The sequence below is a fragment of the Psammomys obesus genome, unplaced genomic scaffold (genome assembly GCF_907164565.1).
Source record: "Psammomys obesus unplaced genomic scaffold, mPsaObe1.curated_primary_1811, whole genome shotgun sequence".
NCBI lineage: Eukaryota > Metazoa > Chordata > Mammalia > Rodentia > Muridae > Psammomys > Psammomys obesus.
In genome coordinates, this window is record NW_026585504.1 from 247,033 (window position 1) to 266,377 (window position 19,345).

Consider the following 19,345-nt stretch of genomic DNA (forward strand, 5'->3'; position numbering starts at 1 on the left):
GGCAAGTAGGGTAAGGGTGAGATACTGGAACTGGCACAACAGTTTTCAGCACTTTGGTAAAAGAGTAGCAGAAAGGCCTCCCTGGCCACCCTCCATCTCCCAGCTTGGCAGCTGCCACCTCTGGGATGACATTGGAGCCTTTACAGTGGGTCTTGGAGGAGTCCACTGGCACAGGACCTCAGTCGTAACCCTGGGAACTAGCTGCCCATTTGCATGACGACAGCGTTCCTTTGCTTGTCTCACCACACTCAGATGTCCCATGGGGACAGGAGGATGGTTTGGGGTGTAAGAAGATGTTTGCAGTGTCAGGTGGAGTAGGGTATCGGGAAGGACATTCTGCATGGTGGGCACCTCATTCATCCATGCGCCCACTGCATGCCATGCCAGTCCTGTTTGTGTGGAACCTGGCACTGGAGCCATCCTTCCGCTTGCTGCAGCTTATTCATCTTCCTTTTCTCCACAGACCCAGGCACGCCCCTGCCTCCAGACCCCACAGCTCCAAGCCCAGGCACAGTCACCCCTGTGCCACCTCCACAGTGAGGAACCAGCCAACCATCTCTCCCCTCACTCCCCGGAGATCAGTTCCAGGAACAGCCCTCCCCCACTACTGGGACCCTCCCTCAGCCTGGAGTTCATCACTGCGTAAGGAAAGCTCCTCCTGCCCCTTCACGGCCCCCACCATGCCCAGCAGAGGTGTGCAGTTTTATATCCAGTCTTTCCACGGACTTCTGACGGAGAGATGAGAAGGGAAACTGCCCTCAAAGGAAGGGCCAGGGAAAGCTGTCCGTACAGGTTCGCCTCTTCTGAGGGTGACCCCTTCAGTCACTGCACTTTGAAGAAGATAACATGAAAATGAAAAATGCAGCCCTTTAAAAGGGAGGTTTAAAAAAAAAAACAAAATTGGAGCCCACAAAAAAATAACCTTTTTTTTTTTTTTTTTTTTTTTTTTGAGGGGAAAGTGTAGGTTTTAAGAGGAATTAAAGTTTTGGGGCAAGCTCTGGGATGGAATTAGGTACCAAGCCTGTCTCCCTGAGCCCCTCTGCAGTGCTGAGGAAGCTCCCCTCACCCATTCCAATTCATTCACACTAATCCCTCCTTGCTGCTTCGTCATTGCTGCTGTTTTAGGCCGCCCCAGCTCAGCCAATGACCTTTTCCTGAATGTCAGCTTTTGTTTGTTAAAAGTCACCTGCTTAGTTGATGTCAGCATAAGTGTATTTGGTGGAAAAATGTATTATGCGGGGAGTCTGTGGTAGGTAATTGAGGAAGGGCGGCAGTGGGGGCTGTTCTTTCCCTGGTTGTATCTCCAAGTGCCTAAAAGGCATGGAGAAGGGGAGCTCTAAGAGGGTGGGGAGTTGGCAAACCCAGAAGTTTTGAAAAGCACTTAAGTGCCTACTTTTGACAGTGGGACAGTCTGCTAACTCCTGCCCTCTCCCAAGCCTGACAGAGCTCACTGCTAGCTAGGAGTTCCCCAGTGAGGACAAAGGTTTGGGAGCAGCGCAGCATGGCTCTGCTCCCTGGACTTCAGGGCCTCTCCACTGCAGTCCCTCCTCTTCACCTCCTTGTGGAGGCAGAAGCAGCCATCTCTGCGCCAGTGCTTGCTTGGTCCCTCCCACCAGGCGCTCTGCTCTTCCTGTCCCAGTGTTTCCTGCTCTACATCTCGGCACCTTTCCTCTGTTCGAAGTTTTCTGTAAAGTTTTCTTTTTCTTCTTTGTTCTTTTCTTTCTTTCTTTTTTATAAATTAATTTGCTTTCAGTTCTATCTTGTAGATGCCTGTGTTCTTACCTGTGGCTGCTAGGATGGGGCAGACTGGGCATTCAGCAGGACTGCAGGGGCACTTGGAAAGCCACAGGCCCACAGGAGACTAGAGGCAATCCAGCAATCAGACTGCAGGAACAGCTCCTCTAATCTGAAAATAGCAATTAGAAGTGCACCACTAGAATGTGGATCTGAGTCCTTCCACAGTGGCTGCATTCCCTCCCTTATTAGGGAGAAGGCAGGCCCTTGCCTAGTTCTGTTACTGTTAGCCCCCAACCTCGCACAAGTGACAAGACAGGCTCTGGCAGTACTAACATGTCCTGGCGTTCAGCTCAAGTAAACATTCATAGATTTTTCCATAAAAGGTGTTGAGTATTTGAGAAGGTGGGAGCCTAGTTCAGAGATGGCATAGGGCCAAGAAATTTAACCTGACACGGAGTAGAACAAAAGGGTACCCACACAAGGGAAAAAAAAAACAAACAAACAAACAAAAAAAACTTATAGCTACCTTTGATTTTATAGGGATTTATAACTAACTTCATTGGAGAAAGGGGAGCCTTTCATTCATAAGGCTATGGTCACTACAGGCCCTAATCTACTTTTCCCTAAACCTGCCCTCCGCTTTGAGCTTTGTGTCAGGACAGGTGTCATTACCATCTCACCTTTTCTTCCGTATCCTGCTCAGGGAAAAAAAGGAACCAAAATAGGGCAAAGAGCAAATTTTATTTGGTGAAGGCAAACATCATCTAAAAGAGACCAGATGGGCAAGGTGCTGTGATAAGGGAGCCTCTGGTGCTATCCAGAAATCTCACACTGGACAAGGCACAGGCTCAGGATACAGGAATGTCCTCAGCCATTCAGCACCATCCGGACAAGCTCTGTGGAGAGGAGAGGTGGAGTAAGCCAAGGAGAGGGCTGGGGAGGGGTACACCATGGGCCAGGAGACCACAAGACCATGAAGGTGGTGCAAGCGAACATGCCCATAGCAACTGACCCTGGGGTCAGTTCGCAAAAGGGCCACCTTGAGTGACCAGTTCTCTCTGTCCCTGGTTCCCCTCCCATCAGCTGTTAGCCCCCAACCCACTCTTGAGTAGCAAGAACATAGCAAAGGCAGAAAAATTCTCAACTATACCTATAGCTACTGTCAGCCACTGGCGGGAGGAGAGGACAGTTTTGGGTTAGGGTACCTCCAAGCTGTTCCAGCAGAGGGATGGAGAAGGGACTGTTCTGCTATAGCAGCAGAATGGGGCAGGCAGCCCACCCCCAACTCCTTTGCCAACTCTCCCTGCTCCAGGGCCAAAGAGCCATCATAAAGCAAGCCTTCTCTACAAGCTGGTGAGAGTTCCCAGACACCAGCACCAAGATCGTGTAAGTTAAACCTCAAAGAGCATTCTAGAAGAGAAGTAAGGAGGTACCCCACCCCCAAACTGTTTTCCTCATTGAGGAACCCCCTCCACTCCCAAGCCAGCTCCATGCAGAGTCATGCCAGGGGGAAGTCAGATGGTAGTGGGTTATGGGCACGGGCTAGAGAGCACAGGTTGGGAAGAAAAAGAAACACCAGGGAGATAACTAGAAGAGAGGCTGGGAGGAGCCGTACCCGCCCCATGGGCCCGTCACCCCGACAGGATATGCCTGACAAATGCTGCAAGAAGGAAGAGACATTGATGGTGAAGACAACACAGACATGGGAAGGGATCAGGCAGGGGGACACTTCCTCCCGCTCCTAACCCACCCTCCATACTGCGCTACCCCCTCCTCTGCTGTCATATCCCCAGCAGCTGCTCCCACGATGGACAGAGCCTTGCTCCTAGACTCCTGGCTCCCTTCTGGAACCAGATCTAGAACTAAAATGCCACAGTTGCTGTCCTTAACACACCACACCCTAAATGACCATTTCCTCAAAGGCCCCAATTCACAGTTCAGCCCTTACCTTCATAATTAATACAACCATTGCTGTCCTCATGCCCTGCCACTAGCATCTCTACTTCCTCCTCTGTCATCTTCTCACCTGCGGAGCAAAGAACACTTTAGAGCTGTGTGACAGGTGAAGTGTATCAAGGTGGCAGCTCAGCTCCAGAGCAAGGTCACAGACCCTTACCCAGTGTGACAAGGACATGACGGATTTCAGCACCCATGACGGTACCATTCCCTTCCTTGTCAAACACACGGAGGCCTTCGACATAGTCCTCGTAAGTTCCCTGGTCCTTGTTCTTGGCCACAGTCTGCAGCATGGGCAGGAAGTGCTCAAAGTCCAGCACCTTCACGTTCATCTCTGCTGGGCGGAGTTGGAAGTGTCAAGACAAGAGAAACCATGAACGCTCAGGGCACAAGTGAACTGAAGGGGGAATGTGTAGGGCTGGCTATGTGAGACAGAACTTGCTTAAGTTTGGGGCCTGTGAAGATAAAGGGATGATTTTAGCTGGACAACCACAAACCCATAGGAATACTAAGTTCTTGAAATGCTCACCGTCGCTCTTGGGGTTCCCCAGGACCTTAAGCACCTCAGCGTTGGTGGGGTTCTGGCCCAGGGCCCTCATCACGTCCCCACATTGGCTGTACAGGATTTTGCCATCACCTGTTCGGTCAAACAGCTGGAAAGCCTCCTTGAATTCTGAGGAATCAGATGAACAAGGGCACTGGGGACTAACACAGAATTCTGCTGCCAACCCAACTTCAGTCGTGCTGCAGAAAGCAGATCTCTCCTGTATCTCTATCACCGAAGACTAGTGATAGGGATCTATTTCTAGCCGCTCGAATGTCCCATACAAAGACACAGCCTTCTTCCCCTTAGCTCACGGTGGTATCCATCTGTCTACACACCTGAGCTGCAGGCTAGGCTCTCCGCCGCTACTACACTACTATTCAGGAATTTGCCACGGCCCGGGCTAGGTCCTGTCCTTATAAGGAAGGAGGAGTCTTGCGGCCTGGGAGTCTAGGGTCATTCTACCCTCCCACTTCCCGCCTTCCCCTGCACAGATCTTCCAGAGGCTGAAGCTAAGTCACATCCTTGGAAAACTCCAGTTTCCTTCTTCACAAAATATCAAGTCACTGCACTTTACATTACTCACAATCCAAGCTTAAGGAAAGGGCAGTAATCACAGGAGAGCAAAAGTTGCTGATTAGAAGCAGAACACAGACATAACAGACCCGACACACAGCAGCCATTAATCAAATTGTTTCGCACATCCACACCACCTAGAACTCACCCAGTGCTTGGGGCTCAGATCTATAGTGGAAGGGGAAGGAAGAATGAGAAAAGAAAATGGAGGATTTAGAGCGGGGGAGAAGGAAATCCACGGGGCACTCTCCTGGGAGTGCTGAAGAGGTGACAGGTTGGGATCAGAGGCTAGATGCTAGAGGAGAGGGTCTCTCGGTGGGGCTGACCCCGGCTGCTAGTCGGCCTACCTGCGGTCTGGTCCTCGGTGAAGTCACACTGCTCGGAGAAGAAGGGATTGGTCAGTACGGAAGCCCAGCCCCGCCAGCGTCCATCCCGGCTTCACACACTCCCGTCTCAAGGCGAGGACTCGCTCCCACAGGCTGAGCCCTAGACCGTCTAACCCCACGTCCGCCTTTCCAAAACCTGGGCTTGCCCGCGTCCACTGCCCTCTCTCCCCCGACCCGTGGTCCCCTTGTAGCCGCCCGACTCCCGGGGCCCACCATCTTGGCTGCTCAGCTCTGCGAGACCCTTTCCGGCAGTAATGGCTCCGACGCCGGCCCAACCCTAGCCTTAGGACAGCCCACGGTCCGTGACGTCACCCTCTGCAATCTCATCCAATAGGAAGGCTAGCCTGGGCTAGTGTGGACGACGTCACTACATTAGTACTGGGCGGGGGTGTCCAGACCTCGGCTCAGAAACGCAACCCGGCGCTGAGGTGCGACTCTTGGAAGCCTCCAATCCGAGCTGCGTACAGAGCAGGGAATTCGGGCTTTGGCAGAAGAGAGGCCTACCCGCTCCCGTCCTCCCCTTCCTCAAAAGAAAACAGTTGGAGACCAAACCAGGAACCATATTTTTATTTCAAAACCTTAAGTGCCGCCTGGTGGCAGGAACGCGCTCCTATCCCCGCGGGAGGTGGGGCCACTTAGGTTTCCAAGCCCGCGTGGTCAGTGTGCGGAAAGGAAAGCCGTCCAGCCCTGGCGCCTCGCGGGCGGACGGACTGCCTGCGCTTGCTTCTCCCTGGTTGATCAAGGAGCCTCGCCTCTCTGGACGACACCTGTGGCGCTTAGAGGCTTAGGATGTGCTTGAGGAAGGCTACGCAAAAGGAGGCAAGAGGACTTCAGAAACTGACCTTCGGGTAACTGAGAAGACTCCCCACCCCCTGGCCCGATCCTGCCCCCTCACCCTCATAGTTGATGCAGCCATTGCTGTCCTCGTGGCCTGCCAGAACAGTGTCTACCTCTTCCTCAGTCATCTTCTCTCCTGAACCCAAACACAGTTAGAGTCCGTGCCTTCCCGGCCTCTGGAGCCCGAGCCGCTCTGGGACGGTTCATTCTCCCACCCTGCCCTTCCCTTTCCGTGTGGCCCACATCAACAGTGCCTTGCAAAGAGGGACATGAGGCTCCCACCTCATTCCTTGTCCTCTGCTCACTGCTGGACACTTTAGCCTCTGGATGATCGAGTCCCTCAGATTCTGCCTCCACAAAGGTGGCCTTCTCACTCTCCTGCCCATAATTTCAGGCCAGGAATCTCATTCGAGGCTCTACCTAACTGTTTGTGGTCCACACCCTTCTCCTCACCGAGAGTGGTAAGAACATGTCTGAGCTCTGCCCCCATGACTTTGCCATTGCCCTCTTTGTCAAACACACGAAGGCCCTCTAGGTAGTCTTCATAAGTGCCTTGGTCCCTGTTCTTGGCCACTGCCTGTAGCATAGGCAAGAAGGTCTCAAAGTCCACACGTCGGGACTTCAGCTCTGGAGAAAGGAAAGAAGTGAGAGAGAGGTCACTGAGGTGTGAGATCCAGTTGCATCCATCCCTGTCACGGTGATGTTCACCCCCTTCAGAATTAAGGGTGTTTTTCTGCCCTTTGTTTGACAGTTTTTGAAGTCCTGAGATCCAGCTCAGCTTCCTTTCACCTTACCAATATTCTATCATGAAAAACTGAGACTGTTGCCAGGCCTGGTGGTGTAAACTTCGATCCACAGCTACCAGGCCAAGCTCAAGCCCGCCAGAGCAACTTAGAAAGGAAGGGCTGGGCATGGAACACACTCAAAATGGAAAGAGAAAACTGCTGGCCCACATGTGGTAGCTCACACCTTCAGTCCCAGCACTCAGAAGCAGAGGAAGAGAGATGAGTTTGAGTCCAGCTTAATTAAGAAAGAGAAAGAAAAATAGGGGTTCTGTCTAGCTGGGATAGAACCCTAGGTTCCAAGCCAATGTGAGTAACTTAGAGCCTATCTCAAAAGGTAACAAGAGTAGCTTGGTAATAAGTGACTTGCCTACCTTGCCCAAGGCCCTGAATTCAGCCTCAGTACCATATAAACTGGAGTAATCCCACCACTCCAGGGGGCAGAAGTACACAGGAGGTGGAGGTAGGAGGGTCAGAAATTAAGGTCATTCTTGCCTGGGATACTGAAACCCAGTCTCAAAAACACAAAGATGAAGAAAAAGTTGCTGGCTAGAAATGGAACCCAGTGACCAAGGGCAGAACCCTGTATTCAACCTCCAACAGCAAGAAAAAGAAAACTGAAAACCCGTGTGTTCCAAGATCCCTCTCACCATCAGTCTTGGGGTTTCCCAGGACCTTGAGCACCTCAGCGTTGGTGGGGTTCTGGCCCAGGGCTCTCATCAGGTCCCCACACTGGCTGTACAGGATCTTGCCGTCACCCACTTTGTCAAACAGCTCAAAGGCCTCTCTGAACTCTGAGATGTAAGGAAAAGACAGTGTGACCAAGGACGCCCATCACCCCCAGACAAAAGGGAGGTTTGGTTCGGAAAGTACGTGCTAGAGCTGGGCAGAATAAGGGAGGAGAACAGGCCATGTGTGGGAGGTTTCAAGGTCAAGACTGTAGCTAGGACAGAGAATTTGACCAAGAGTTTGGGATTGGACAATGGAGCTTAGGAAATGGGCTTCCCCTTACCCTCCAGCTGGTCCTTGTTAAACTCGATCTGTAGGAGAAAAAAAGAGCAGGTGAGGAGACATGACAGCGCTTATTCAATCCCTCTCTAGCCCTACCACCCAACTGGCAGCCACTTCTGGGGAGGGGCCCAAAGAGATGAGCCTGGGAGCTCAGCTACCCATTCCCAGCTCTAGGCCTTGGGAGAATCCCAAGAGGAATTATGGCAGGGAGGGTTTCTTGGGAGCAGGGTTAATCCCATGCCACCTGTTCCCTTCCCTCCATTGCCCTGAGTCCTGCATCCCTCACATAACTGGGGGCTGAACAAAGGCTAAATTTACCCCTGCCCCCAGCTGTGATTGTCTAACAAGCTTGTCCTCTTCAGTCTACCCTCTGGGGGTTCATAGATGTGGCCTTTTGAGTTGAACAGTGAGCCAGGGGCAGACAGCAGCTCTCTCCCTTCACCTTGAAACTGGCCTGGCCTAGGAACTCCGACCTCATTCCAGTGTTCATTCATTCCCTACCCTTTCTGAACGTTCCCTAATTTCCCAAGACTGCATTGCATCCATGAACCACCCCTTCCAAACACACAGTTTCCCAGGACTCACCACCACTTTGGAGAGATCAGTGGGAGGCTCCTGGGTTTTCGAGGGGATCTGGGGGACGGCTGGCTCAGCCTTGGTCTTGGCTGGAGGGGTCCCTGTTGTAGACTTGGCAGCAGGCTTAGAGATGGAAGGCCCTGCTGGTTTCTTCACAGGAACATCCTTCTTGGGAGGCATGATGTCAGGTGGCCAAAGGACAGTGTGCCGATGGGGGCACCCATCTCTGTTTAAATAGGCAGGGAGTCTGGGATGTCAAGGGGCGGGGGCGGGGGCAGGGACTGAGAGAGCCAGTTGGCCTTGGCAAGGGTGAGGGAGAGTTATGCCTATTGGCCCTCACTCCCCCGGCCTTCTGTGCTTCAGGACTACTGCCCCAAAGTTTTCTTCCCTGCCACCCCTCTCCTAAAGCTGACTAGAATAGTTCCCTTTGAGGGTAGTGGGGGAAGCAGGGGCTTCTCAGAATAGGGGCTGTTAACCTCCAGGGCGAGAATAGGATGTTTGCCAGTGAGTGATACTGAGACAGGAGCCAGGGGAGGAGGAAAAAACTAAACCAAACAAAAACCTGCATTAGCTTTAGGCCATAGAAGGCTCAAGCAATGGAAAGACTTGGGGTAAGGTAGGGGCTAGCCAGTAAGGAAGCCTAGTCTCAAGTGGGGAACTTCAGAATAAGTTCTGGAAACAGTAGCAGGTGAGAGAAGGTCTTTACTCTCCTCTAACCGCTCCTGTATCCTCAGAACTTGCAGTCCCTGCACCCCCACCGACCCCCAACCTGGGACTATACAGAGCAACTGGAGCATGGCTTTATACACTGCCTCCCACACTTAGTGTTGACTTAGGGGCTCAGGTGTGGGCAAGGCCTAGGTTTAACGTCTGTCACACATCATCCCAAAGAAGGACCGTTTTTCAACAAGCAGTGTTTTTCAAGTCAGACAAAAGGCTAGGATGCCTAATGAGCTTGGAGGGAGCATACACACACAGAGGAAAGGAGGGCACTCTGGAGACAACGAGCATCTCCTTCGGGGTTCATAGGCGTTCACACTCCACACCCTCATCAGGAGCACAGTGAAAACCTTAGTTCTGCTTTGAGTCACAGATCTTGCTGGAAGCGCTGGCAAAGAAAAGGGATGATGTTTGGGAGCTCGGAAGAGGTTCTGTTCTCGGAGAAAGATTTAGGTAGCATTCTGAAAGACCGGTCATCCCGCTTAGGCCCTGGGGTTTGCGAAGTGACAGCGCCTCATTTGTAAAGGGCGTCAGATTGAATCTCTTTACTGCGAACTGTCCCATTTTTGGAAAATAAGGAATCCTTCCGCAAACAACACGCGCCTTTCTCTTATTTACACTCCAAAGCCTGAGACGGAAAATGGCCCTCCCAGCCCTGCAAAACTCACCTTGCCAGGTCCGAGGAACAGGGGTGTGGGGGACAGGACTTAGCTCCGGGCCCTGATGGGTTAACTGCGGCGGCCGCGGAGCATACTGGGAGTCGTAGTCGCGCTCGCCCGCGGGCTCACAGGAAACTTTTTCCAGGGGTGAGAGGTGGTGGTAACTTCCGGTCCGCGGTGACAGAGAGTCAGGCTCCGAAGTGTGCGCTGGTTCCGGAGTGGGAAGGGCGTGAGCAGTCCCCACCCACGCACCCAGTGGACACCCGCAAAGCTGGGGGCAGGGCGGGGCTGTGGCTTCTTGCGCCTTCTCCGCTTGGAGCAGTAACTTGCAAAGTTTTGAATTTTTCCCCCCCCACCTTTGACCTTAACCGAAAGACTTAGAGACCGGTGTCTGAAGTAAATGTCACAATCTACAGTTAAACGTGGTCACATGCCCCAGATTCCCCGCGTGGATGCTTCTGCTGAGGCCTCCTGAGCACCGCGGTCTCCCTCTAGGGCTCAGAGATGACCCCGAAGTGCTGCGCTGGGCTCTACTGCCCTTCCGTTTTAGACTCCATTGCCCAGCCTGAGCTTTTTTCCTCTTCCTGCCGTTTACCAAACGTCTGCGCGCAGAGAGGTCTCGGACCAGATGAATAAATAACTCTGGCTGAGTGCCTCATACTAGAGCTTGTGCAAGCTGGTGTATCAGAAATAGCTCAGGGTAGAAACTCCCAGAACGAGGCACAAGCCAACTTCATGGCCAGAAACGGGCTTTTCCTGGCTGGGGAAAGCTCCAAGGACTAAAAAGGTCTGCACGGGTGCTGGGGTTGTAGCTCAGTTGGTAGAGTACTCGCTTACCAAAAGCAAAGCCCTGGGTCCCAGCGCTCAGGAGGCAGGCGGGAGGAATCGGCTGTCATTGGCCGCCTAGGGAGTTCAGGCCAGACTGAGCTACATGAGAGATCCAGTCTCAAAGCACAAAGGAAAGGAATAACATGATATAGCAAACAATATTCCTGGACGCTCTGCTCCTGAGACTGATCAAGGGAGTGATCTCTCTGTGGAGGTGATCTCATTTGTCCCTCCTGTAAAATAACTCTCCTGACTAGACATTAACATTTTTAAGCTTTCATTTGTGTTTGTTTATCGAGACAGGGTCTCTCTACAAAGCCCTGTCCTCCCACCTGTTAACCCTTCAAAAATGTAAAACGAGATGTTGGACAATGGTCATTCTAGACCCTGGAGGCAGGAGGTTCCGGAGGGTAAGACCGGATGATGTGAAACTGACTCAAAACACAGTAAAAAGGTAAAATAGAAATGCTGAGGTTGAGAAGCTAATCTTCCTTGACATATGGAGCACATATACTCCGTGCTGCTCTTCAAATGCTAGCATATCTAATGATGGGAAAGGAGGATTTGCTGGGTGGTTATCGGCACTGGATTGGGGCTCCATCCCCAACCCACGCAGCAATCACTCCACTTCCAAGGGATCCAGTGCAGTCTGCGGCCTCCCCAAGCATCAGGTACACGGTACGCATACGTATGTGCAGGCAAAACATTCACTTACATAAAAATAAAACCTTGGACTGGACATGATGGTGCACGCCTTGAAATCCCCACATTTGGGAGGCAGAAGCAGGTGGATCTCTGTGAGTTTGAGGCCACCCTGTCCTGAATAGTGAGTCCAGGCAGCCAAGGCTACACAGAGAAACTCTGTCTCAAAAAAACTACAAAAAAAAAAAAAAAAAAAAAGGGGGGGGGGGGGGGGGGGGGGGTGCTGAAGTAAGAGCTTAAGAACTTACGGCAGAGCAGTTGCCTACAGCAGTCCGGGGTCTGGGTTCAGTGTCCGTCCCCGGCAAAGAGGAAAGACTTTTTATTCTTTGTTTTGAGGCAAAGTGTTATGTAGCTCAGCCTGTGCTCTTAACTAGATATGCAGTCCAGTGTGGCGTCTTGTTGCTGTTTGTTTCTCTTTTTCTTGCAATGGTGTTTTGGCTGCATGCCTGTCTGTGTGAGAGAATCGGAGCCCTGGAACTAGAGGCACAGATAGGTGTGAGCCGCCAAGAACAGCAGCAGCTGTGGAGTGGGTGCTGCAGAGGGGAGAGCTGGAGAGGTGACCCAGGCCTTTAGCGGAGCCCAGATCCTGAGAGGATCCCAGGCACTGGACACCGGATTATTTACACTGTTGGGATTTATGTTTACTTTGTTCAAATGCTGACTGTGTACTGGTTCTTTTCTCTTGAGGTAAGAAAGCAACTTTTTTATTTTATTTTATTTTATTGGAGCACACAGTTGAGCAATTTTGATATTTAAAAGACACTTTGGACTTTTACTGTTTAATTTTTTTTTTTTCAAGACAGGGTTTCTCTGTGTAGCCCAAGCTGTCCTGGACTTGCTTTGTAGACCAGGGCAGCCTCATACTCACAGAGAGCCCACCTGCCTTTGCCTCCCAAGTGCTGGGATTAAAGGCGTGTTCCAACGCCTGGCTTGTTTGAATTTTTTTTTTTTAAGATTTATTTTTGTGTGCATTGTGTATGTCTGCATGATGGGACCAGATCCCCTTGAACTGAGTTACAGACAGTTGTGAGCTGCCATGTAGGTGGTGGGAATTGAGCCCAGGTCCTCTGAAAGATTATCCAGTGTTCTTAACCACTGAGCCTTCTCTCCAGCTTTACTGTTTGACTTTTTAAAGTCTGTGGGACTTTTAAATTTTAGAGTGTTTTATATTGTGATGTTGATATTAATATGTGATCTTGAGAATGAACAAGAAAGGAAAGGTTACGACTTAATAGTGATGTGTTTTGTGTGTCAGGCTGACAATGGGTGTGTTATGCTTGGTGGTCTGATTTCACCTTGACACAGGCTAGAGTCATTTAAGAAGTGGGAACCTCAATTGAGGAAATGCCTCTCTGTAAGATCTGACTGTAGGGCATTTTCTTAATTAGTGATTGATGGGGAGGACCCAGCCCACTAGTGGTTCCATCTGGCCTAGCGGTCCTAGTTTCTGTAAGAAAGCAGGCTGAGCAAGCCAATAAGCAGTATCCTCCATGGCCTCTGCATCAGCTCCTGCCTCCAGGTTCCTGCCCTGCTTGAGTTCCTATCCTGACTTCCTTCAGTGATGGACTACTACTTAGAAGTATGCAAAGTAAACCTTCCCAACTTGGTGTTAGTCATGGTGCTTTGCACAGCAATAAAAATCCTAAGACAATAGGTAAACCACAATAAAAAATAAAAATAAAAAAAAAGCATTCTGAAGAAACCGTACTTCTTAGGTCATTTAGTTAGTTAGTTTTAGTTTTTCGAGACAGGGTTTCTTTGTGTACCCTTGGCTGTCCTGTACTCGCTCTGTAGACCAGACTGTCCTTGAACTCCCAGAGATCCGCCTGCCTCTGTCTTCCTGAGTGCTGGGATCACAGGTGTGCACCACCACACCTGGCTTTCCTAGGTTATTTTTATAGACCTGTATAAGATGGAATATTTAAATAGAAAAGATGGCTTTAGTAAGTAAAACTAGTTTCCATTTGTAGTTTTCTAAGGAAGTGGTCATATAAGTAGCTGTTCTTTAAAACATCTAGGAGTTTTGTATGCCAACATATCTGTGCATTGTTCCGCCACATCTGTGCTTGGGTGGGCCTAGAAATCTTGTACTTTTTTTTAGCCTGCTGGAAAGCACAGAGAGCAAAGCACCAAACACATAGGTAGTTATGCTTTAATAAACAGTAATCATTTCAGAATGTATTTGTGTGTGTATGTGTGTCTGGTGCTAAGGTCAGAGGAGGAGGACAACTTGTGAGAATGGGTTCTTTCTTTCTACCACGTGGGTTCCGGGTGTCAGACTCAGGTTGTCAAGTTTGGTGGCAAGTTGCTTGAATGGATGAGCCATCCCGCACCTCAAAATGTACTTCTCATTATGTCAACTCCCTGTCTGAAACCCTTCCAGAGTTGGAATTTAGCCTTTGTATTTTGTTTTTGTTTTTATCTCAGACCAGGCTGGCCTGGGACTGGCTCTGTACCTGAGGATGACCTTGAACTCCTGATCCTCTGCCTTCACCTCCAAGTGCTGAGTGCAGGATTTGCTGCTCTACCAGGCTTTTTTGTTGGTTATGTGTTTGGTTGGTTTTGAGAGACAGGCTCCTACTCTATACCCCAGGGTGTCCTGAAACGCACTCCGCAGACCGATCTGTCCTCACACTGTGACAGGCCTTCAGCCTTCACCTCCTGAGGGCTGGAGTCACACACATGAGCCCCAGCCCTGAGGGGAGCTGGGCGTGGAGCACACACCTGTAACCCCGGTGCTAAGGGAGACAGAGGCAAGCGGATCTCTGTGAGCTGGAGGCTAGCCAATTCAGGACAGCCAGGACAGAGAAACCCTGTCTTGAAAAATCAAACCAACCAACCAAACAAACAAAAGATTAGATGGTGGGCATGGATCAGAGACTGAACTCTTACCTAGCATGCTGGCATAGGAAAAAAAAATCCTTCCAGTAGCCCACAAAGCTTGCTTCAAACACTAATTTCCTGTACTGGCCACATTTCTGTCTAGCCACTACTGGAAGCTTGTGTAGCTTCAACATGCCTTTGTTTGCCAGGTTGTTCCCTCCTCCAACACACACACACACACACACATACATACTCACTCACGCACACAAAGAAAACACACACAGGAACATACACCCAGGAACATGTACACAGGAAACGCATACACACACATGCAAAAACATACACAGGAACGCAAACATGTACACACAAACATGAACATGCGAATCCATACTCAGTACCCAGCACCAAGAGGAGTCAGTCACCTGACTCTGTATGAGGCCCTGAAATAGTTGTAGATCCCTGGCAAAAGTTGAGGATGGACACAACGCTACACTAGCGGCATTGGGTGGGACCCAGAGGCCGAGGGATGGGAGCATGGCCGTGCAGCCAGTGTTTACAGCTTCACCCTGAAATAGAGGAGGTGAGCTGATTTGCTGAGAAGAACGCAGGAGACACTTCTTGAAGGTGGTAACAATTTGGAATAAATGCTATGACAGAACGAAGATGGTTCACTGGGCTCCACTTAGTTCATAATATCTTTTTTTAAAATTGGGTTTTTGAGACAGAGTCTGAGGACCTGGGCTGGGGCTCCACAGAGGTCCTTCTGTGGCAGATCCCTGTGAATTCGAGGCCAGCCAGGGCAGAAGTGAGATCCTGTTCCACAAACTGTCCCTCAATTTTATCGTTTGTGTGTGCATGATGTGTGTGTGCATGTTGTATGTGTGGGCATGTTGTATGTGCATGTGGGCATCATGTGTGTGCAGGCATGATGTATGGGCGTGCATGCCAACGTCCTAATTTCTTTATGAGTCTAGGGATCAAACTTAGGTGATCAGGACTGTGTGACAAGAGCCTTTGCCCACTGACTACCTTGTCCCACGTGTGTGCCTGCCACCCAGAGTCCAGAAGAGGTTCTCAGATCCATGAGTCGTGAGCTGCCACAGGTTCTGGGACTCCAGCCCATGTATGCTTTTTTGTTTGTTTGCTTGTTTTGTTTTTCGAGACACGGTTTCTCTGCGTAGCCTTGGCTGTCCTGGACTTGCTCTGTAGAACAGGCTGACCTCGAACTCACAGAGATCCACCTGCCTCTACCTCCTAAGTGCTGGGACTATAGGAGTGCAGCAACACACTCGGCTTTTAACTGCGTTCTTTTGGTGTTCCAGTTCCCAACTGACTTTTTTATGTCTTGTTTACTATACCTGGTTCAGAATCTCCCCAGGTTGGAGAAGGGGCTGGGAAAGCCTGCTACTCCTTAGTGCTAGTGGACTTCTGGCAGGAATACCGGAGGGCTCCATCTGTTAGGGAAAAGGCAGGTGACTCAGTTGCCCCACCTACTTAACCACTGCACAGTTTTTGGTCCAATAAAGCCATATTCCAAGAAGGGAGTGGCCTGTATCTGTCACTGTCAAAAGTAAACTGCCTTGGGGCTGGCTAGGGCTGTAGCTCAGCAGTAGAACATTTGCTTGGCATGTATGAAGCCCTGGCTGCCTCTGGCTGCCTCTGCCTCCCAAGTGCTGGATTAAAGTGCTGCCTAGGTAAAAAAAAAAAATTTTCAAGAATTCTGAAGTGAAGCAGATGTAGATGTAGATGTAGCAGTGTATACAGGTTGCTAAAAATATACTGTCTAATCTATGTCCATAGATTAGAATTTGAGGCTAGCCTGGGCTACATTATGTAATTGTCTTAATTAAAAACAAACTAGGCCAGTTGAGTGCAAACCTGTGATCCCAGCACTTAGAAGATAAGGAGTTCAAGGTCATCCTCAGCTACATAGTGACTTAAAGGCCAGCCTGGGGTACATGAAAGGTTGTCTCAATGAATTAAAAAATATCCCTGCAAGGTAGCTGGAAAATATTTCTCTCAGCTCTCAGGTGGCCCTGAAGCCATTTGGGCTATGGCTGCTGACCTTGACACTGTGAGTTTGTGCTGTGATGTATGGATGGCAGACGGCGGTGGTCAGTCTGTCAGCTCAATGAGATTTCATCTCTTTGTCATGTCTCCTGACATCCAGCTACTTCACATGAGAGCCTTTTCCATCCTCAGTGGAGCCAAGTCTCTTGCTCACTGCAGTCTCATAGGTTTCCACTAGTAAGTAAGCCGACCTTTTCAAATTGAATGAAGGCCTTCGACAGCTGGAGAAACATGTTGTAGAGGCTGGAGTTCCAGCCTTTGAGGGAACGAACCACAGTTGGTTTGAATCTAATGTTTACTAGATGAAGTGGACTGATAAAACAATTCGGGGTCTCAGGTTAGCTCCATGTGGTTAGCTTATGACTTGGGTGGCTGGCCAAAAGCCAATCTTACTGTCTGTAGTCCTTTCTGCCCTTCTGCGCATGAGCAGCCTGGTGCTTCAGACCAGCCTCTAAGGACTTGTACAGAACCCCAGTGTTCAGAGTTCACACTGTGAATCAGATGGATGCAGCCACCATCGTGAAGACGCTTTCAAGAGTGGATTGAGGAAGGTGGGGGTGAAACTGGCCATTGGGCCAGAGTGCTGTTGCTACAGGCAGTCCAGGAGTCTGAGTCTGTGTGCCTTCACACCAAATGCTCGTTCTCCCTTCATCCCTTGATGGCTTATGGCGTGTGATTGTGCAGCTACGAAGGAGACCGCACGCTCTATTCAGCAGCATACAGACTAACGGAGAGCAATACAAAGATTAGCATGGCCCCTGTGCAAGCATGATATGCAAGTTCATGAAGCATTGTTTTTCTGTGTTTTTTTATTATGTTAAAAAAAAAGAAAGCTTTCCAAAGGCTGTATTTGGCATGAGCTGATGCCACTGCTAATGCTGCCAGTGGCCAGGCACAGGCGCGTGAGGCCCTGAGGAGTTGGGAGGGAGGATGAGCAGGCAGAAGAGGAAATAGCCAGTGCAGGTCCCTGCCCTAGGAGCCCAAGGGATAAAGGTCCTGCATTAAAGGACCATATACATGATCCTCTTTGGTCAGGCAAAGACCCCTTATACAGGTCTAGAAGGCAAAAGGGCACAGGCTCAGCCCTGGAGCCTCAGCTGTAGGCTCATCACACTGAGGTAAGAGGCAAGGCAAGAAGATAGAGCAGGGTCAGGCTGTCACCACCCAGCTCCTAGGAACTGCCTCTATCTTTGTCATCCATCAGGTCATACCTAGGGAAACAAGGACATGAGTTCAGACAGAATGAAGACTCTTGCATCTGTTTTGTTTTCTGAGGTAAGTTCTCTCATTCTGTCTTATCCCAGGCTGATCTTGAATTCTCAACTCTCCAGCTCCCCACAGGCCCACTTGTGTTCTCTCATGAGTAAAAGACATGCCAAGGGCTTCTGCTAAAGAACCAATGGTTCTCAGCTTTGGTTATGACTGGGGTTTCTCCAGAGCACAGAAGCAGTCCCATCCCCTTCTGTGTAGACACTCACCACTGGGCTGCACCCTGGGAAAGGTCAATCTCAGCGAGATCCAACTGCACCTGGCGGGGAGGATGGCAGGGGCAAGATGTTGTTTTGGTATTTCCAAAGAACACGTCCCATCATCATAGATTTCTATAATTTCAAAGGACTGAAAGAGGATAGGGTCACTGCCCGGGTGGCACCCTGCTTGTCTCTGGTCCCAGCAGCATTAATTCCTTGCCTCTGCCTGGCCCTCTTACCTTTCCCAGAAGCTCACGCTCTCTTGACATGAAGGAGGAGTTTGACTTCACAGAAACATGGAGCTTCCGCCTGAGAGACCCATCCAGTGGCAGCTCCCACTCAAGCCTGGGGAAGGCACGCAATGGTAGAGCTGGGGGCCCAGCTGAAGCCCTCCCTGTCTCCATGTAAATGCCCATTTACTGACCGCTCATTGAACTCAGGATTGAGAGTCCTCTTCTTCTGTGAGGTCTTCCTTTTAGTGACTCGGTTCTTGTCCGGCAGTAGCAACAGGGACACATAGGGGTCTGGGAGATCACGTCCATTTGGTCGAAGGGCCCTGCAACACAAGGATGTGGGCACTGGAGCACTCAAGGCAAGGATGGAGGGAACGGTGGAGGACATTTGGCAGCACCTCACCGGCAGCTGTGAATAATGCTGATCAGCTTTTGTTCATCACTGTGGTACCACACTGTCAGCTTCACCTGGCCCAGAGGCCCAATAGGAGCCTCCGAGGGACTGTGGAAAGACAACAGCATGTCAGAAGGTGAGTCAGACTTCACATTCCTGCCTGAATGCCATCTCCCATCCCAGTCCCTTACCTGTCACCCTGAGTTGGGCGATGCCTGACCTCCAAGACTGGGGAAGGGGTGTGAGCAGGGCCCCCCAAGGCCTCGGGTTCTTCATTGAGAGAGGAGGAGCTGTGGCTGTAACTGTGGCTGTGGGCTTCCACTCCTGAGTGCTGGGACACAAGGATCTGGGGGCAGGAGAGTATGAGCTGCTCATCACAGCTCCTCCCTGTAGGGACAGGACTCTACTCCTGCCCTCTGGGTTTCATGCATCCCTGAGCCATCCTGCCCTGGCACCTCCTGGTACTTACCCCTAGCTGTGTTCTCATTAGCACCTGGCCCTGACCATTGCTGAGTGCAAACCAGCGGTCTAAGCAGAGTTGGTCCGCCTGGAGGACTTCGGAGAGAGGCAGGGATATGGAGCCCAGGGTGCCAGTCCCTTCACCCCGAACCTGTGGGGCAAATGCACTGATGAATTATTGAAGCTTGGCTTTTTGGATCCAAACACTTGCATGGTTTTAGTGAGAGATTCCCCTTTTGGAGGAATAGAATATGTATTACAGCTGCCAGCCCTTCCCCTCTTTTATTTTTATTTAATTTTGAGACTAGGCCTCATCCAGGTTGCCTTTTAGATACTTGTGATCTCCTACCTCAGCCTCCCCAGTGCTGGGATTGGAGAGGTATATGCCATGATGCCTAGCTTTTCTTTTCTTAATCAAAGTAGTCTCTGTTTTCCTCTGCTTTCTTTTCCTTTTCTTCCTTCCTTCCTTCCTTCCTTCCTTCCTTCCTTCCTTCCTTCCTTCCTTCCTCCCTCCCTTCTTTCTTTCTCTTTCTTTCCTTTCTTTCTTTCTTTCTTTCTTTCTTTCTTTCTTTCTTTCTTTCTT

The 19,345-nt window shown here is 50.4% G+C and overlaps 4 protein-coding genes and 1 pseudogene across 6 annotated transcripts in view; 2 read left to right on the top strand and 3 right to left on the bottom strand.

The window, feature by feature from the left end:
- Nucleotides 1-1,752, top strand: part of Smarcc2 (SWI/SNF related, matrix associated, actin dependent regulator of chromatin subfamily c member 2) — a 28,818-nt gene extending 27,066 nt beyond the window's left edge. Inside the window, 1 exon segment of the mRNA XM_055599980.1 lies at nucleotides 464-1,752. Within this exon segment, the coding sequence (XP_055455955.1) occupies nucleotides 464-540 (77 nt within the window). The 3' untranslated portion in view covers nucleotides 541-1,752.
- Nucleotides 1,753-2,459: 707 nt separating this feature from the next.
- Myl6 (myosin light chain 6) lies at nucleotides 2,460-5,506 on the bottom strand. 2 transcript variants are annotated; one of them, XM_055600410.1, is made up of 7 exons: nucleotides 5,413-5,506; nucleotides 5,161-5,188; nucleotides 4,223-4,366; nucleotides 3,854-4,027; nucleotides 3,686-3,763; nucleotides 3,353-3,397; nucleotides 2,460-2,633 (listed from the first exon to the last, which is right to left on the bottom strand). In XM_055600410.1, the coding sequence occupies exons 1-6, from the start codon at nucleotides 5,413-5,415 to the stop codon at nucleotides 3,369-3,371; spliced, it is 456 nt and encodes a 151-aa protein (XP_055456385.1). In that variant the 5' UTR covers nucleotides 5,416-5,506; the 3' UTR covers nucleotides 2,460-2,633; nucleotides 3,353-3,368. The 2 variants fall into 2 exon arrangements, with proteins under 2 accessions (XP_055456385.1, XP_055456306.1); XM_055600331.1 differs by lacking the exon at nucleotides 3,353-3,397 and having other exon boundaries at nucleotides 5,413-5,505.
- Nucleotides 5,507-5,750: 244 nt separating this feature from the next.
- Myl6b (myosin light chain 6B) lies at nucleotides 5,751-9,968 on the bottom strand. 2 transcript variants are annotated; one of them, XM_055600110.1, is made up of 8 exons: nucleotides 9,794-9,968; nucleotides 9,380-9,513; nucleotides 8,415-8,631; nucleotides 7,831-7,858; nucleotides 7,469-7,612; nucleotides 6,490-6,663; nucleotides 6,095-6,172; nucleotides 5,751-6,004 (listed from the first exon to the last, which is right to left on the bottom strand). In XM_055600110.1, exons 2-8 carry the CDS (start codon nucleotides 9,430-9,432, stop codon nucleotides 5,976-5,978), a joined length of 723 nt encoding a protein of 240 aa, XP_055456085.1. In that variant the 5' UTR covers nucleotides 9,433-9,513; nucleotides 9,794-9,968; the 3' UTR covers nucleotides 5,751-5,975. The 2 variants fall into 2 exon arrangements, with proteins under 2 accessions (XP_055456085.1, XP_055456175.1); XM_055600200.1 differs by lacking the exon at nucleotides 9,380-9,513 and having other exon boundaries at nucleotides 9,794-9,967.
- A 6,941-nt stretch (nucleotides 9,969-16,909) lies between these two features.
- LOC129675487 (U6 spliceosomal RNA) lies at nucleotides 16,910-17,010 on the top strand (annotated as a pseudogene).
- Nucleotides 16,999-19,345, bottom strand: part of Esyt1 (extended synaptotagmin 1) — a 14,793-nt gene continuing 12,446 nt past the window's right edge. The window contains exons 25-31 of the mRNA XM_055600535.1: nucleotides 18,773-18,913; nucleotides 18,495-18,649; nucleotides 18,313-18,411; nucleotides 18,101-18,232; nucleotides 17,916-18,021; nucleotides 17,686-17,735; nucleotides 16,999-17,418 (exon numbers count right to left, since the gene is read on the bottom strand). Of these exons, the coding sequence (XP_055456510.1) occupies nucleotides 17,379-17,418; nucleotides 17,686-17,735; nucleotides 17,916-18,021; nucleotides 18,101-18,232; nucleotides 18,313-18,411; nucleotides 18,495-18,649; nucleotides 18,773-18,913 (723 nt within the window). The 3' untranslated portion in view covers nucleotides 16,999-17,378. The remainder of the gene's footprint in view (nucleotides 17,419-17,685; nucleotides 17,736-17,915; nucleotides 18,022-18,100; nucleotides 18,233-18,312; nucleotides 18,412-18,494; nucleotides 18,650-18,772; nucleotides 18,914-19,345) is intronic.

What these genes read in the sequence shown, in the direction of transcription:
- Myl6 (XM_055600410.1), bottom strand. An exon ending in TCATGTCCTTGTCACACTGG is followed by an intron (nt 3,764 to 3,853) that starts GTAAGGGTCTGT and finishes TTTGCTCCGCAG; the next exon opens with GTGAGAAGATGACAGAGGAG. An exon ending in TGGTTGTATTAATTATGAAG is followed by an intron (nt 3,398 to 3,685) that starts GTAAGGGCTGAA and finishes TCCTTCTTGCAG; the next exon opens with CATTTGTCAGGCATATCCTG.
- Myl6b (XM_055600110.1), bottom strand. Translation starts at nt 9,432, where the DNA reads ATGAACCCCGAAGGAGATGCTCGTTGTCTCCAGAGTGCCCTCCTTTCC. An exon ending in GGGAAACCCCAAGACTGATG is followed by an intron (nt 6,664 to 7,468) that starts GTGAGAGGGATC and finishes TCCTTTCTCCAG; the next exon opens with AGCTGAAGTCCCGACGTGTG. An exon ending in ACATGTTCTTACCACTCTCG is followed by an intron (nt 6,173 to 6,489) that starts GTGAGGAGAAGG and finishes GTTTGGGTTCAG; the next exon opens with GAGAGAAGATGACTGAGGAA.